The following is a 15,208-nucleotide window of genomic DNA, read 5'->3' as shown; positions in this document are numbered from 1 at the left end:
AAAATCGTTTTGCTCAACTGTTAATGTAGACGAAACACTACGTATTGAGCGGCAATTAAGGATGTCCTTCAAATGTTTTCAATGGGTTTTTTAACAAAAAACTGTACTTCCGCAATTTTTTTTAACGTCATAAAATTCATATAATTTTTTCCCTAACCAAGACCGTTCAATACCGCTTGATTGACAGGTTCTAAACAAATCATTGTAAACACATCAGCTGCTTTGTGTGAGCTTTTTTCCAGAGGATAATAAAGACAAACTATTTATAAATCCCTAAGCTACAACAACAAGCAAAAGCAAAGCCAATTGGTTTATCAACTCAGGCCTGTACCCAGGAGGGGTGGGGGGGTTGAGGGGGGTGCGGACGGCCGAAGGTCCACTTTCGGTTCTCAATAGACGGGCTATTTGTAGACAAAACTATAAAGCATAAGCTAGATCACTCTGGTATGTAGCCAAATCTGACAATAAACGTCCCGTGGAGATACTGCAAAGGCATAAAAAAATTCCTCTTTGTTCTTTCGGGGGTGATCGGATTTTTATCAGAGAACTCCCCCCCCGGAAAAGTTAGGTCCACTTTTTGGATTCCGCACCCCCCCCCCCCCCCCCTCCCAAGAAAACTCTTGGATACGGGCCTGCAACTATTGATTTTTTTTGGTTATTATCACTGTCCTCCTATTTTAAGGTGTTATAAGCAGTAGTAACCGTGCCCTCAAAATCTTCTTTATGTTTTGTATCGCTCATTTCGATGCCACCTAGAGCTCTGTATTTAATATAAAAAACTCCTCAAACTCCTGAACTTCTGCGTTTACGAAGTTTACGTAATTTGTAAAGTGTGTGAAAAGGCGCGAAAAGTCGTGACTGTGGTGGTGGGCGAAAAGTAAAAATGAGCGAAGATTTTTACATTTTAACAGTTTACCCTGGGTACGCTTACCCTGGGTAGGTTTTTTCTATCCTAGCGCCACTCTACCGGTGGCGTGGATTCAAAAAGTCTTTTCTACCCTTGGTAGTAGTGGCTCGCAGCTTTGACCTCGGGTTATAGATAATGGCTTGGTGAGAGGGTGGGGGCGGTATTCGCGTAGCTTATTAGGGTTCATTATCCTCTAATATTGAATCCACTTGCACACCATTAGTTCTTTGATGCAACTCTCTAGCAAGGGTGCTTTCCAAATTATGTCTTAAAATATTTTCTACCGACATGGAAGTCATTATTGTAGCGGCAGACTCAGACTTTGGGATCTGAAACCTCTGTCGCGTCTTCGTGATGCGTCTGTAGAAAACAATCTCGATGGCCATGATGAAGAAGCAACCCAACGCACATAAAGCGGTGTTAAACACAAACCCGCCGAACTCAGCCAGGCTCATTCTATACGCGACCACAGGGTTCCCGCCCTTTTGACAACCAACAACCACCCAGCGCCGCACGATTTTGGCGATGAGGTCTTTGGCGTTGATCTTGTGAATAGCGGAGGAGATCTCGCTGGTCCATGCAGAGTTTTTCATAAGGGCCAGTGCGAGTCCAGCGAGGTCCAGTGGTTTGCCGTCCCGTTTGAGACTGCAGTCAGGATCATCGGTAATATCGTAGAGCAGACCGTCAGACTCGGCGATAAACGCAGTGAGATCCCTGTGAAGCAGAACGGAAACATTAGAATCACAGGCCTGTGATGAATAGATGTCAATACCCCCTTTCCTTGGCAACAGGCTGATGTGAGAATTGCATCTGCTGTCTCCTTAAGCAGAATACGTGACTTCGAATGTTATCACGAAACAGGCAAGTTACAGGAAAGAGAGACCCTCAGGCTTACTCACCCGGATCGCACACGTGCCACACCCTCGGAGAAGTTCCCCACCGACTCGTCCTTCATGCTCTCGTAAATGTCGCGAAGGCGCCGGTTGGGGCTGTTCTTGAAAAAATCCTCGCTACTTGTGTCGCGGATCGTTGCAAACTTGAAATCATCAGGTGGGTTTATTAGCTAAAAATGAACACAAACATTAGGTAAACAAAGGCGTCTCTACTTGGGTCTTCATTCTAATCTTGTAGTTTCCCTGATCCTCTACCTCGGCGGAGGAGATGCTTGCATACTATTTGGTGCCATCAAGGTGAAGTCGTATTTTTGTGTTTTCAACATTTCGGGTTAAAAATCTAGGAGAAGAGAAGTCGCAAATCAACGAGCAGTTTTATATTTTTTTAAATCTCCGAATAGAGAAGGAGTAAAAAGCCTCTTCCATCTTGAAAAATCTAGTCGAGCATAATTCGCAGACCTAGCTTCTTCCTGGTCCATTACTACGATAACAACTTTGATTTCCTGATGCATATGCTCTTGTCTTGTTTTTATCAAAATGACCATATCACGACATTGAATAGACATGCCTTAACCAGACCGACGTCAACCTACACAGGTAGACAAAAGCACCTTTCGTACCGAAGACGACATCCCTACCTTATTGTCATCTAAGCCTTTAACAACAGTCACGTCATCAACAACAATTAATGAGACGAGCAGGTTGGCGGTGTATGAGCTGACGAGGACGAGAGCACCAAAGTTCGTCACCACCATGATGACCGGAACCGCATGGGTCTTGGCTTGGATGTGCGTCAAGGGAACGTGGAAAATGTTGCCATAGACATACGCCAAGTACTCGAAGGGAAGAAAGAGTCCTGATCGGATCTTCTTGTATTTCGTAAGCTTCTCTATTAGCCAGACAGTGAAGGCGACAAAGAGGAACGTAGCGACGCACGTAAGCCATAGATCAACGCTGTAATCATAAACGAGGATAGAAGTTATCATGGAAAAACGTACAAGTTTTGTGATAATATCGCCGATGAAATGTTGCGAGCGATTGGAGCAGGAATTGAGTGCAAGAGAACGCAGCACCTTGTTTGATCTATTTTCATAAATATCTACGTTAGCTCTTGGTTCTAGTGAGAAACAACCTTTAATCTCTCAGGCAAGCGCTTTGTTTGAAACGATGCACAATTACCTGAATGGTTTCATGAGTCGAGTATCTTGAATCCACTCAGGAAATGGACTCTTCGTCGACTTTCGCTGTTTCTTGACAAGGAATGTGAGCGAGTTGCCGGCGTATGGCGTCGTGAAGTCTACATACCGAAGTCGCTCCTGGGTTATGGTGATAGTTGCAAGTGCCATGTCTGCAGTACCGCGCGCAACATCGCCTATCATGCCATTCATCTCCCGCAACTCCGGGTCGTAAGATCCATATCTACCATCTCGAACGAGGTACAATTCAAAAGTAAAGCCACTCTGTTTTTGGATAAGTAGCAAAAGATCTATCATTACGCCATAACAACACATAACTTCTTGGAATTCCTCAAAGTGAGATTCATTTAGGCCTTGCCCGCTCGGTTTATTTTTGGAATACCTCAGACATAGCACACTATTCTCGGAAGAACACTTAGTCCCCATCTTATTACTAAAATCAGGAGACCGTAGCATTGTAAACGGATGATGCTCAATGGTAACGATCCGCAAACGTCTAGGATGGGGAAGATCTTGTTTTAGAAAAGCTTCGAAGACTCGTGGCTGGAGTATAGTCGTTGAGTGAGCGTGTGCGACGCCTTTCTTCTCCCAGTGCTTGACACCTGCTTGCAACTCTGTGACTTGTGCGATGGCGAATTGATAAACCAGTCGAGCACCAGTCGATGAGAACTCCAGAGGACCTGTTCTTCCCTTGAGGTTAACGCTAGTCATCTTCCTGCATAAAAACTTATAGTTATTGTCAACATCCAAAACAATGAGGGTAGCGTTTCTCTATCGATAAAGCATAAAAACAGCATGCATCATCTCACCTGTAGAGTTCCATTCTTGAGCCCGCGGGCATACCCTCCTCACACCAAGAGATCAGCCGTTCTCGAGGAACCCCCCTTAAGGAAGAGCTTAGGGCATTTATAAGCACTTGCGTAGCGTCGACCATCACATCACGGCGCAGAGTGACCAGCGGATCCTCCATCTGATTATGTGCATTTTTTCGGAATGCTCTAGAAATCCCGATTGCTCGATTCGGAAGTCCGCCAGGGTCGGTGATCATAGCCGACTCTGTAAATATCCATGTGAAATCATCGTTGAAATTATGCAAACTCAGTCTCTGTGTAATATTGAGCATGCTTTCACTGTTCTGAGGAAAGACGTGAACAATAAGTATTTTGACGCCATTTGCACGGATAGCTAGAATCGCTTCGTAAATCTGTTCAATCATTCGCCCCTCCTCCAGAAGTATACACCGAGGGAAGCCGGCGCTGCTGTTCGCTTTTGAATCAGTCACGTGCTGAAACAGGTAAAACCAGAATGGATCCTGTTTGGCCTGTTTTGTGGTGAAGCAGGAAAAATGACTTTCTTCGTATTCGAGCAAAAGGTCCCGGATGACAGTGGCGTAGAGGGCTTCAGAAGGCAGCAGGGACAGTTGAAGATTGCCACCAACCTGCCAAGAGAATAAGATGGCTAATAAGCAACCTGCCAAGAGAATAAGATGGCTAATAAGCAACCTGCCAAGAGAATAAGATGACTAATAAGCAACCTGCCAAGAGAATAAGATGGCTAATAAGCAACCTGCCAAGAGAATAAGATGACTAATAAGCAACCTGCCAAGAGAATAAGATGGCTAATAAGCAACCTGCCAAGAGAATAAGATGGCTAATAAGCAACCTGCCAAGAGAATAAGATGGCTAATAAGCAACCTGCCAAGAGAATAAGATGGCTAATAAGCAACCTACCAAGAGAATAAGATGAATAATAATCAACCTGCCAAGAGAATAAGATGGCTAATAAGCAACCTGCCAAGAGAATAAGATGGCTAATAAGCAACCTGCCAAGAGAATAAGATGGCTAATAAGCAACCTGCCAAGAGAATAAGATGGCTAATAAGCAACCTGCCAAGAGAATAAGATGGCTAATAAGCAACCTGCCAAGAGAATAAGATGACTAATAAGCAACCTGCCAAGAGGATAAGATGACTAATAATCAACCTGCCAAGAGAATAAGATGGCTAATAAGCAACCTGCCAAGAGAATAAGATGACTAATAAGCAACCTGCCAAGAGAATAAGATGACTAATAAGCAACCTGCCAAGAGAATAAGATGGCTAATAATCAACCTGCCAAGAGAATAAGATGGCTAATAATCAACCTGCCAAGAGAATAAGATGGCTAATAAGCAACCTGCCAAGAGAATAAGATGGCTAATAATCAACCTGCCAAGAGAATAAGATGGCTAATAAGCAACCTGCCAAGAGAATAAGATGGCTAATAAGCAACCTGCCAAGAGAATAAGATGGCTAATAAGCAACCTGCCAAGAGAATAAGATGGCTAATAAGCAACCTACCAAGAGAATAAGATGGCTAATAAGCAACCTGCCAAGAGAATGAGATGACTAATAAGCAACCTACCAAGAGAATAAGATGACTAATAAGCAACCTGCCAAGAGAATAAGATGACTAATAGGCAACCTACCAAGAGAATAAGATGGCTAATAAGCAACCTACCAAGAGAATAAGATGACTAATAAGCAACCTACCAAGAGAATAAGATGGCTAATAATCAACCTGCCAAGAGAATAAGATGGCTAATAAGCAACCTACCAAGAGAATAAGATGGCTAATAAGCAACCTACCAAGAGAATAAGATGACTAATAAGCAACCTACCAAGAGAATAAGATGGCTAATAAGCAACCTGCCAAGAGAATAAGATGACTAATAGGCAACCTACCAAGAGAATAAGATGGCTAATAAGCAACCTACCAAGAGAATAAGATGACTAATAATCAAATCACCAAGAGAATAGGATGGCTAATAAGCAAGAGGGATCTGTTGATAATGTCTCGTCCAATTTAGAGTCAGTATTGTCTAATAATTGCAGCTTTACTACACTATAAGATGTTTGCGAATGTTGACGAAGCGGAAAATGATGCAGAAATTTGAGGACATTCTACACATAATATTATACATGGCTAAATGAAATTGGCTAAATGTGGGTAACCTGTGGTACACAAAACCTCCCCAGGCTCTTTCAGGGGCGGCGGAAGGGGAGGGGCAGCGGGGACGCCAGTCCCCCCCACTTTTCTGAGCAGATGTTTTTTTATATATTAACGTTTTTTTTAAACCAACGGGTTTCAAGTGGTATATATGCAACCGACAACAAATTTGTTTGAAAAGTTTAAAATCCCAGCGTTCTTATAAATAGGATTTGGAACCACCACCCACCCCTCCCCTTGAAACAACCACCCCCCTCCCCCTGATACCAACCACCCCTTCCCCTGGAACCACTACCCACCCCTCTCCCCGACTTTCTCCCCCCCCCCCCCCACCACTTATGGGATCTCTCTGCCGCCCCTGTCTTTTTAACAGATTTTTTACTCATTTTTGTCTTGACTGATCTTTCTTAGTTCAGCTAAACGACAGTTTCCAGATATTTTCGACGTGGGTACCCTATGGTTTTTAACTGGAATAAACAACTGACCCGTACGGGCCTCACCCAGAGATTTTTGAAGCGTAAACATATATATTATTGGAATCACCATGGAAACATATATATGATATTGCTGAAAATAAGCCCAGAACGAGTATTAAAACTTGACGTTGTAGAAAAGAGAGCATAAACGGTATTTCCGGTTTGTCTAAGGTGAGCCATTTCAAAGATATCTAATTATTCTTTGATATATCAGCGTATATATTCCATTTTTTCTTCATTATTCCATAACACACTACCGTGCAGAAATATTATTTCTTGGAAAACCCGGAAGTTAGAAATACATTTTCATATATAAGCATCTTACAGACTATTTAGTATTTTCCTGGAAAACCCGGAAGTCAATTCTATGTAAATAACCAAAATAATTTTGTTTCGTTTTTTAAAGAAAAAGGAACAATCATGTCAACATCTACGTCCTTGAGTGCGCGAGAAAAAGGAAACGACTTCTTTAAAAAGGCAGGAGTCGAGGGTCTTGCACCAATCTTACAAGAAGCTAGGCTGTTAGACGCTCTGAAAAGCTATAATCAAGCTAACCAACTCGCTCGCTCCGACTCAGAGCTTGCTTCTGCTTTTAAAAACATCGCTATTACCAACTTTAAATTGGCCCAGATCTCGTTAGGGAAGCTAAACAAGGAAAACAAAGCAATCGCCCATCACTACCAACAGTCTATAAGGTACTTCAATGGGGCGTTCAGGGCTGGTGAGACCTGCAAAGACTTTAACTGGCGCTCTCATATTCTGTCATCGCTCGCTGAATGTCTTGAGGAGTCCATTGCTTGGACCGACGACTTGAAATCTTACGAAGAAAGGTTGCAGACACTACAATTCCTTGGCCAAGATCTAACTATACCACAGATAGCTGTCGAGTTTCAGCTAAAGCAAGCGAAATTTATATTTCATGATGGAGCAATGGAGCTGCAATCCGGCGATTATAAAATATGCTTATCACGCATGAAAGATTGCTATTTCCACCTCGAGGAAGCCAAACGATTACAGCACAACTCCTCTGATATCGACCGAAACCAAGAAATCGCAGTCTTAGAACAAGATATCATTTACTTAAGAACCACAGCAGAGTCCATGCAAGCGCGAGAGCACGGGAATCAGCTACTGGAGATTGCCGTCAAAGAGGAGGAGGAGTTAAACATGGATTTGATCTGGGATGTGATAGATTGGTTTAAACAAGCCACCATTTTCGCGCGCGAGTTGGATCTCGAGCAGGAAGCGATCGCACTCAGCAGACTGGGTTATGTCTACGATCAGATCATCAAGCAAGAATCCAAAGCAAAGACGTATTTCATGCGAGCGCTTCAGTTGGCCGACTCGCTCAAGCCTCGCACATTTGCAACTGAAGCTTGGTTTGTTTGTTGTGTTACAACGCTTAAAAGGTGAGTCTTTAGGAAGAAAGGGAAGAAGGTAAAATGAGACATGATTTATCCGAATAAGACCCCGTGTAATGTAAATCAGCCTATGGCTGTAATTCTGGATAAAGTTGGCCCCGCTTCTTTTCCTTTCTTTCCTTTCCAAGATTTGATTGGTAGAGCAGTTAATTAAGGATAATAGAATGATTGAAATAAAACTGAAAAAACTCAAGGTTAAAAATAATTAATAAGGGGTTTAGAAAGAAATTGGAAGATTGGGACCTACTCGTTGAGGATTGGGGGTGGGTTAGGGGTTGCCAGGACATTTCTGCAGAGAGAAAGAGACCATTTTCTAAAAGCAATATAAGGAAAAAGCTTTTAGCCAAAAATTACCCCATGCCTTAAGGTTGATTTCGACAGCACGATTTAGTTGTATGCGACCTACCTACGAAATGCTTTAGCCCCGAATTACACACTACGACTTTCTAAGATGAGCATCGTTGCGGAGTCGTAGGCTGATTTACACTCTACGACTTTCTAAGATGAGCATCGTTGCGGAGTCGTAGGCTGATTTACACTCTAGCTGTAGAGGGGTCGCGGGCAAGTTGCATACGACTACATTGTGTTGTCTGAATCAGCCTTAAGGCTCATCCCTACCATTTTCCATTTCTTATCGCATTGAAGATATCAAGACGAGGTTCGTCAAAGAGAAGAAAAAGAATATCTTGACAGCAAAAAGCCTGTTTTGGAGGAGCTTAAAGAAGAGCTTGCAGAACTAGATGAACACGAAAATGGGACAGATCTCGGGCTACTCAAATTCGTCTACACGAAATACCCCCCAAAAGCCAGAGCCTGGAAGAAGCCAGAAGATATGGATAAGTGGGAGACTGAAGAGATTGAAATTGGACACGAGCAACTGAAAAGCCTTCTGCGGCGGGCAGTCCTCGTGTACCATCCAGATACAGTCGACGAAGCAAAACATGGCAAGAAGTGGAAGGTGCTATCAGAGGAGATAGCAAAGCACTTGACTCAAAGATACGAACGTCTGAAATGAAATTCATTGATAGACTTTCCACATGATTTTAACATATTTGCTCAGTTGACAGAACAAATGAGCTAAAACTATCTTTTAATTGCAGGTAAAACTTAAATTGCAGATAAAACAGTCCTGAAATATTGGATTTCTTTAAGAGGTAACCTCAGCGCGGACCGAGTTGTTTTCAGCTTGTAGAAACACGACTTGCTGGTAGAACCTTTGTTATATGTTTACGTATTCGCAAGTTTAGGGAGGGTAATCCCGAGCTGCTCTGTGATTGGTTCATTTTGATCCTTTTATCTACATAAAAACATCGAATTGGCTTGCAAAACGCCTGTTTTCTCACACCGCCACGCACCTGCACCGATCCGCGTACAGTTTGACAGAAAAGACAGAAATGCTTGAAAGATCTCATATCACTGTTAAAACATTGAAGAGTAATCAGCCGTGGATTTTCTACGAGGTTTCGAGAAAGGATATAGGACAGCAAAACGAGTTTTTCACCAAACCACAGATACACAGACATAAAAAAGATGGATAAAAAACAAAGTTTTTTTCCAACATGATGTGTGAATGTATGTAATATTTTGGTACATTTATGATCGTCACAGAGTGACGGGCCCTTACTTGTTTAGCAAATAAATGTGTAACATGTAATCAGTTATTATCAGTTTATTTTTTTTTAATATCGCTTAACCGTTCTTTGTTGTTTGGTGTGCACCTTAGTCTCTGCTTACTTTAGCGATAACAAGTACTAGGTAATGTTGAATTATGTTACGAAAACAGATTGTATCGACTAAACAAACAAACTTACAACATAAGAGCGGGTAACCGCAAATAGAAAAAATCTTCGCTGATTTGATTTGTAAAAAGAATCATTTTTTATTTTTCGTATAAATAGTTTATTTCTATTTAGATAAATGTCATAAAAGCATATTTTCCGAAGACAATCGTGCACGATAAAAAAGAATAAATATAAATAACATAAGACAACGTTACCTTTTTTGTCTTTGGTAAAACAGGTTCAACATTCGCTAGTCCAAGAACGGGAACCGTGTAGTCCTCGACCAACGAGACCAGAAGTTGACGGTCTTTCTCTTCAGCGAGCAAGGACACTATTGCACTCATATTTTTCTCCAGAAATTCACTACGAAGCCTCGAAAAGCAAATCCCAGGGGGCTGTCGTGGATCCCATCTAAAGACTACAGCCTCCAGTACAACACTTGGATGAAGGGAGCTGTTTCCATTTACAAAATTCAAAATTGAGACAAACTCAGTTTCAAGCTCAGCGGGCGCTGATTTGTCAAGCAACAAGCCAACCTTAAGCGAAGATGAATTTGAAACATGAAGGACGACACCGGAAAATACCATGGCCACTTGCCATAAGTGAGAATCAATTAGATGAAATCGAAAGCTTTTCCTCAAACCCATATCTCCAGCCTTCAAAGTGTCAACCGTATTATTATTATTACATGTTTTAGTTACACTACCAGCCAACTTGAAATGCATCAAGTGAAATCCACTTCAGCACGGCATTTTCTTTTCACTGATTGCGTCAAAAAGCCAACCAAATTATTGAACTTTGGCGGATACCTCGGTGTCTCGTGATTTTCTTATCAGGCCGGTAGTATTTAGTTATACCCTTACGAATATTGAAAGCTATATTTAGGCAATTTAGATCATACTGGCAAATGAGACAGTTTGAGACTGTCAATAAGAAAACAGCTGATTAAAAATGGAATATCTGAATGATATAAAATGAATTCATGTTCGAAAAACAATTATCAGTTTTCGTTTCTGTTTCGTTCTTATCTTTCGATCGATCAATTTCCTTATAAAAAAACTTATTTAGAATCAACAATCGTTTTGCTGTATTTGATTTTAGATTAATTTACATCATCATAGAACTTAACATTAAAGTCTTATAATCGTTTACCCGTAGCACTATTAGGGTAATAAAAAATATTTATCAGAATCCAGATGTACCGAAGATCATATAAAAAAAACTCAAATTAATTTTATAGATGCAATTTAATACATTGGTGTCATTTTTCATGGAAACCCGACGGTAAAAGGAAACTAGGAGGACCCAGGACAACTTGGAGGCAGTCGGTGGGAAGAGAGAGAAAAGGGGCGGGATGGAAATCTGGAGAAGGCAAGAGTAATAGCTCACGATAGAACCAAAGGTAAGAAAAGTAGTAAGACCTTATGCGCAACTGAGCGCGAAGAGGATAGGTGAGGTGCCATTTTATTTTCAAAAACAGCTGACAATGCAGCCCCCGCCTAATATCAATCCGATAACCTGTGAAGTAACATAATGCCATCTTCATAATATCAATCCGATAACCTGTGAAGTAACATAATGCTATATTCATAATATCAATCCGATAACCTGTAAAGTAAGGTAATGCTATATTCATAATATCAATCCGATAACCTGTAAAGTAAGGTAATGCTATATTCATAATATCAATCCGATAACCTGTAAAGTAAGGTAATGCCATATTCTTATCATCTCTTGTATTTTAATTCACCTAGAAAGTTATAATGCGGCTTACGTTTGACTCACCTACCACTAGCGTTAAGCCCCGTGCAAACTGCGCCAGCACCTGGCAGCATTGCTGACTATAGGACAAAGGAAATGTCAAAATGGGAAATGGACTTTGTGACAATTCCCTTTGTCTTATGGTCAATCGAGCAAGAATTCGCTAGCAGTGCTGAACGGTGCTTGCGCAGTTTGCACGGGGCATTACGTCAACTTACTAGAAATACGCAGTACCCTCAATACAACGAGTATACTTATGGTTCCATTTAATCCGAAAATCCCAGTCTACTCAACAGAAGCAGCTTTATTATACAGAAGTATTATTTAAACCAGCAGGATATCATTTCCATTTCTCAAACTTGAAAAATTAAAACGAGCGGGACGTGCTTAGAGATGACTGATACAAGCGACACAGCGCGCGGGTGATTGAATTGACGCTCATCCAAGGCGACTGAAAGGACTGGAACGAATATGCCGAGAACCCGTCGCCATACGACGCACCTTAGTGTTGCGAAGGAGAATTGAAAAATCACCTTGCACTTTATTTAGGGTTATTTTTGCGATAATCGACGAAAAATATATTTATGCAAAATAAGTGAGATCTTTTACAGCTGGCTTCGTGGTATTTAAGACCAGCCGTCTCAGTCCGTCAAGATTTCTCGGAAAAATGAACTTTCGGCGCCCTATCTCAAAATTAAACTGGTAATAGGTATGGGTGACCTCAGTATCCTGTGAAAGTTTAAAGCAATTTGGATAAATATTTTTGGCGATAGAAGCCAAAAAGTAATTTTTCGTCTCCCGCACCCGGATTTGAGACAATTTTTGGGTTGTCACAAAAAGCCTTAAAATCAAATCGCAAAGCGCGATAAAACAACTGCCGCTTGAATAAACCTAAAGCATAGATAATAAAGAACTCCCAGGCTGAAAGATAAGCTGTTCTGTCAGCACCTTATTATTTTAGGTGATTTTATTTTATTTTATGTTTTTAGATGACTTTGAAAAGCCTTAAAATAATCGTGAAATATCGCCGATGAGATGTGGATTTGGCAAAAATGATTGCATTCATCGAAAAGAGCATCATTTTGGCTTTCGATATGTGGAATAAAATTTAGGGGCAAATAAAATCTGACTTTTTTACAAGCCGAAATATAACCCCCATTTGACCCTAATTATAAACAAATGCCTTCTACTGTATCGGGTTTCCCGCATTCAAACACCGCCTCCAAAACACCAGGAAAAAAAAGAAAGCTCAATTAAAAAGGAATATACTTTAGGCAAAACTTAATATTAAGGGTTATAGTTTCATAGCTTTTTATAGCACTTATCTGCGATTTTTAGGCTCGCGTGATACTGTTTGTTTGCTGCCATGCATGCGTAATTAAAGATAGCGTGACAAACAAAGCGACAAGCATAAAATAGCTCACCAAAACTGCGATAAGATTATTCTGCTAATTACTAATTAAAGCAACGGTTAAAAGAAGAAAATGGGGGATATGTATGTTTTTATTCAATTTACAAGCGCTACTGGTTGATTTGTTAAACTCTTGAGTCGTCTGTGTTAAATTCTTACAAATTATAAGGAACGCTAACATTTGCGATATTGTGGCCTCTCCGTTTCACCGTAAGCTGTTCTTTTTTTAGTAAAAGAAAGTATTGAAGTTATTGTAAAACTTACTCTGGTCGTCACAACAGGCTGTTGGGACACATTATCGATTCAGAAATTTAATTTATGTAAGTATGGAAAAATTATAGTCGCCCCGAGGAATCGTGAATTTATTTTGCACAACTACAACTTTGAATAACATCCACGAGCGCGGCTACAAAAGGAGCTTTGCGTCGGGTTGCTCCGGGCAGTTGAAGCTCCAGCTCTTTGCAGATAGTGGAAAGGGTGGCCACTGAAAGAGAGGTGAGCCTGGACCTGGAGTATAAGTGGCACAGGTCGATGCCGTTCGCTTCTATCGGGTGACTTAGTTGGCACTCATCTAGGATGGCAGCTCTCGTACGGAAGTAGGCGGTTTCCTCCTCCGCAGCCTCTACTGCCTCCGCATCCTGTGCCGTTCCCTCGGACATTTTACTTTTTGCTGATTTCCGGGAAAAGAACGCCTGTACTTGGCCTGGTGTAAGGAACTCGCTGATTATGAATCGGCGTTCCCCTGTCACTCCTCTAGCGTACCGCATCTTCTGAGAGACGGTGCCGGGATCCATCTTGTGGCCGGTCTCCTGTCCCCGGTCGAACATCTCATCCAAGAAGGCCTTCTGGTCTGCCGTGAAGCGGACGGTTTTCTTGCTTCCCTTGATCGCCCATCCTTGCGGCGATATAGAAGTGCGGCTTGTTGATTCTAACACGTCGCTCCCAATAGATGGTACGACCCGCCCCTCCCCGACTACTTTTTGGTGGTAGCCAAGGTTGGCCCGGTCAAACAGGCATTGCCGTTCTTGGGCAAACTCGCATTTGCCGTACTGTGTGTGCCGGTCTAACCAGGCCAAGCGTGTATAGCTTTTCACGCAGCCGTCTACTGGACAACAGAATAGCTTTGTGGGCTCTTCCTCACTGCTGACTGCGGGTCCTGGCTCAGCGGCTGTCACCGTGCGCTCAACAGCACGCTTGATGTCGACGAATTCCCCGTCACTGAATGAGCCCGGAAAAGTTGAAATCGCTTGGTCAATAGGCACTGAGAGGGAGAACAAAATAAGTTAAATCACTATCTGATTAAAATGGCATCCACTTAATCCCCCCCCCCCCCCGACTATCTGAAGCGGCGTCGGACACCCCACCCTCCTTGATTTCTTAGGAATATGTTAACATATATATGTACTTGGCCTGTGAGATAAGTGAAAAAGAAATGTGCCTTTACTAACCCTTGAGCTGGGTCCAGCTGAAAGTCTTTCCCACACCAACGTCAAAGGCTTTCCACATGGTTAGCTCATCGGCACCCACTACAAAGTTGTTCATGCTGCTAATGTTAGGGATTCTGGGTGAGAGAACAGGAGATAAGATGCTTGCATCCACGAGGGCGACTCGTCCCCGGGAATCCCACCACAAGACAGCATGGCAGTCCGAAGATCCGATGGCGTAACAACATCATGACCCTCGTTGATATAGCGGCGGATGTGGGCTTTTATTGCCGAGGCCTTCCTGTCACAAGCCGCTTTACCTCCCTGAGGCTCGCTGAAGTCTACCCGCTGCACCTTAAGAGTAAAAACAGTTTCACGGATTGGAACAATTATGCAACAAGGATTGAAGTTGAATATTGCCACCTGTGCCTTCCTTGAACAAGCCAATCAATTAAAATTTCTCCGTATTCTCCATTTGCGTTGCTAATGAATGCGTAAGGGGCGAGCAATCCCTTCACCCCTCCATCAAATGTGGGTCATATACTATTAAAAGCTCTTCAAATATTGATCCTATGGCTACGCAAGCCACCTCCTCCCCCCCCCCCCCCCCCCCCCCCTCATCCTTATGCTATCCTGTCTGGGCAAAAGTGCTTGTTTATGTTATTTATACGTAGGTTGGCCTGCTTTTTAAGGTTAATATTCATGGGCATGCATATACCTTATAGTCGGTTTTTATGTAGTGTTTCCCCGCTTTCAACCGTCGCTTGGAGTCTGTGACCCAAGCTACGCTGCAATGAATGCTGGTATCTTCAAGCTGCCCCACGATGTCAACCAAGTCATCAAAACTCTTGGCGCCGTCGGCGGCAATGTAATCTAGCCCCTGCAAGGACCTCCGGACTGATGCGGAGCATACTGTAAGTAGTCGTCTTACGGTTGATTCGCTGAAGGGTA

The 15,208-nt window shown here is 42.3% G+C and overlaps 2 protein-coding genes across 3 annotated transcripts; one reads left to right on the top strand and one right to left on the bottom strand.

The window, feature by feature from the left end:
• Nucleotides 1-704: 704 nt before the first annotated feature.
• LOC116614273 (glutamate receptor ionotropic, NMDA 1) lies at nucleotides 705-10,386 on the bottom strand. The gene is made up of 6 exons (XM_032375122.2): nucleotides 9,877-10,386; nucleotides 3,806-4,434; nucleotides 2,980-3,711; nucleotides 2,439-2,754; nucleotides 1,807-1,970; nucleotides 705-1,621 (listed from the first exon to the last, which is right to left on the bottom strand). Exons 1-6 carry the CDS (start codon nucleotides 10,384-10,386, stop codon nucleotides 1,084-1,086), a joined length of 2,889 nt encoding a protein of 962 aa, XP_032231013.1. The 3' UTR covers nucleotides 705-1,083.
• On the top strand, nucleotides 6,312-12,682 carry LOC5506667. 2 transcript variants are annotated; one of them, XM_032375124.1, is made up of 3 exons: nucleotides 6,312-6,630; nucleotides 6,866-7,868; nucleotides 8,526-9,865. In XM_032375124.1, the coding sequence occupies exons 2-3, from the start codon at nucleotides 6,880-6,882 to the stop codon at nucleotides 8,893-8,895; spliced, it is 1,359 nt and encodes a 452-aa protein (XP_032231015.1). In that variant the 5' UTR covers nucleotides 6,312-6,630; nucleotides 6,866-6,879; the 3' UTR covers nucleotides 8,896-9,865. The 2 variants fall into 2 exon arrangements, 1 of the variants encoding a protein (XP_032231015.1); XR_007307588.1 differs by lacking the exon at nucleotides 6,312-6,630 and adding an exon at nucleotides 9,900-12,682 and having other exon boundaries at nucleotides 8,526-9,034.
• The last annotated feature ends 2,526 nt before the right edge of the window (nucleotides 12,683-15,208 follow it).

This window comes from Nematostella vectensis, chromosome 4, assembly GCF_932526225.1.
Source record: "Nematostella vectensis chromosome 4, jaNemVect1.1, whole genome shotgun sequence".
NCBI classification, from domain to species: domain Eukaryota; kingdom Metazoa; phylum Cnidaria; class Anthozoa; order Actiniaria; family Edwardsiidae; genus Nematostella; species Nematostella vectensis.
This window is presented reverse-complemented; position numbering and strand designations above follow the sequence as displayed.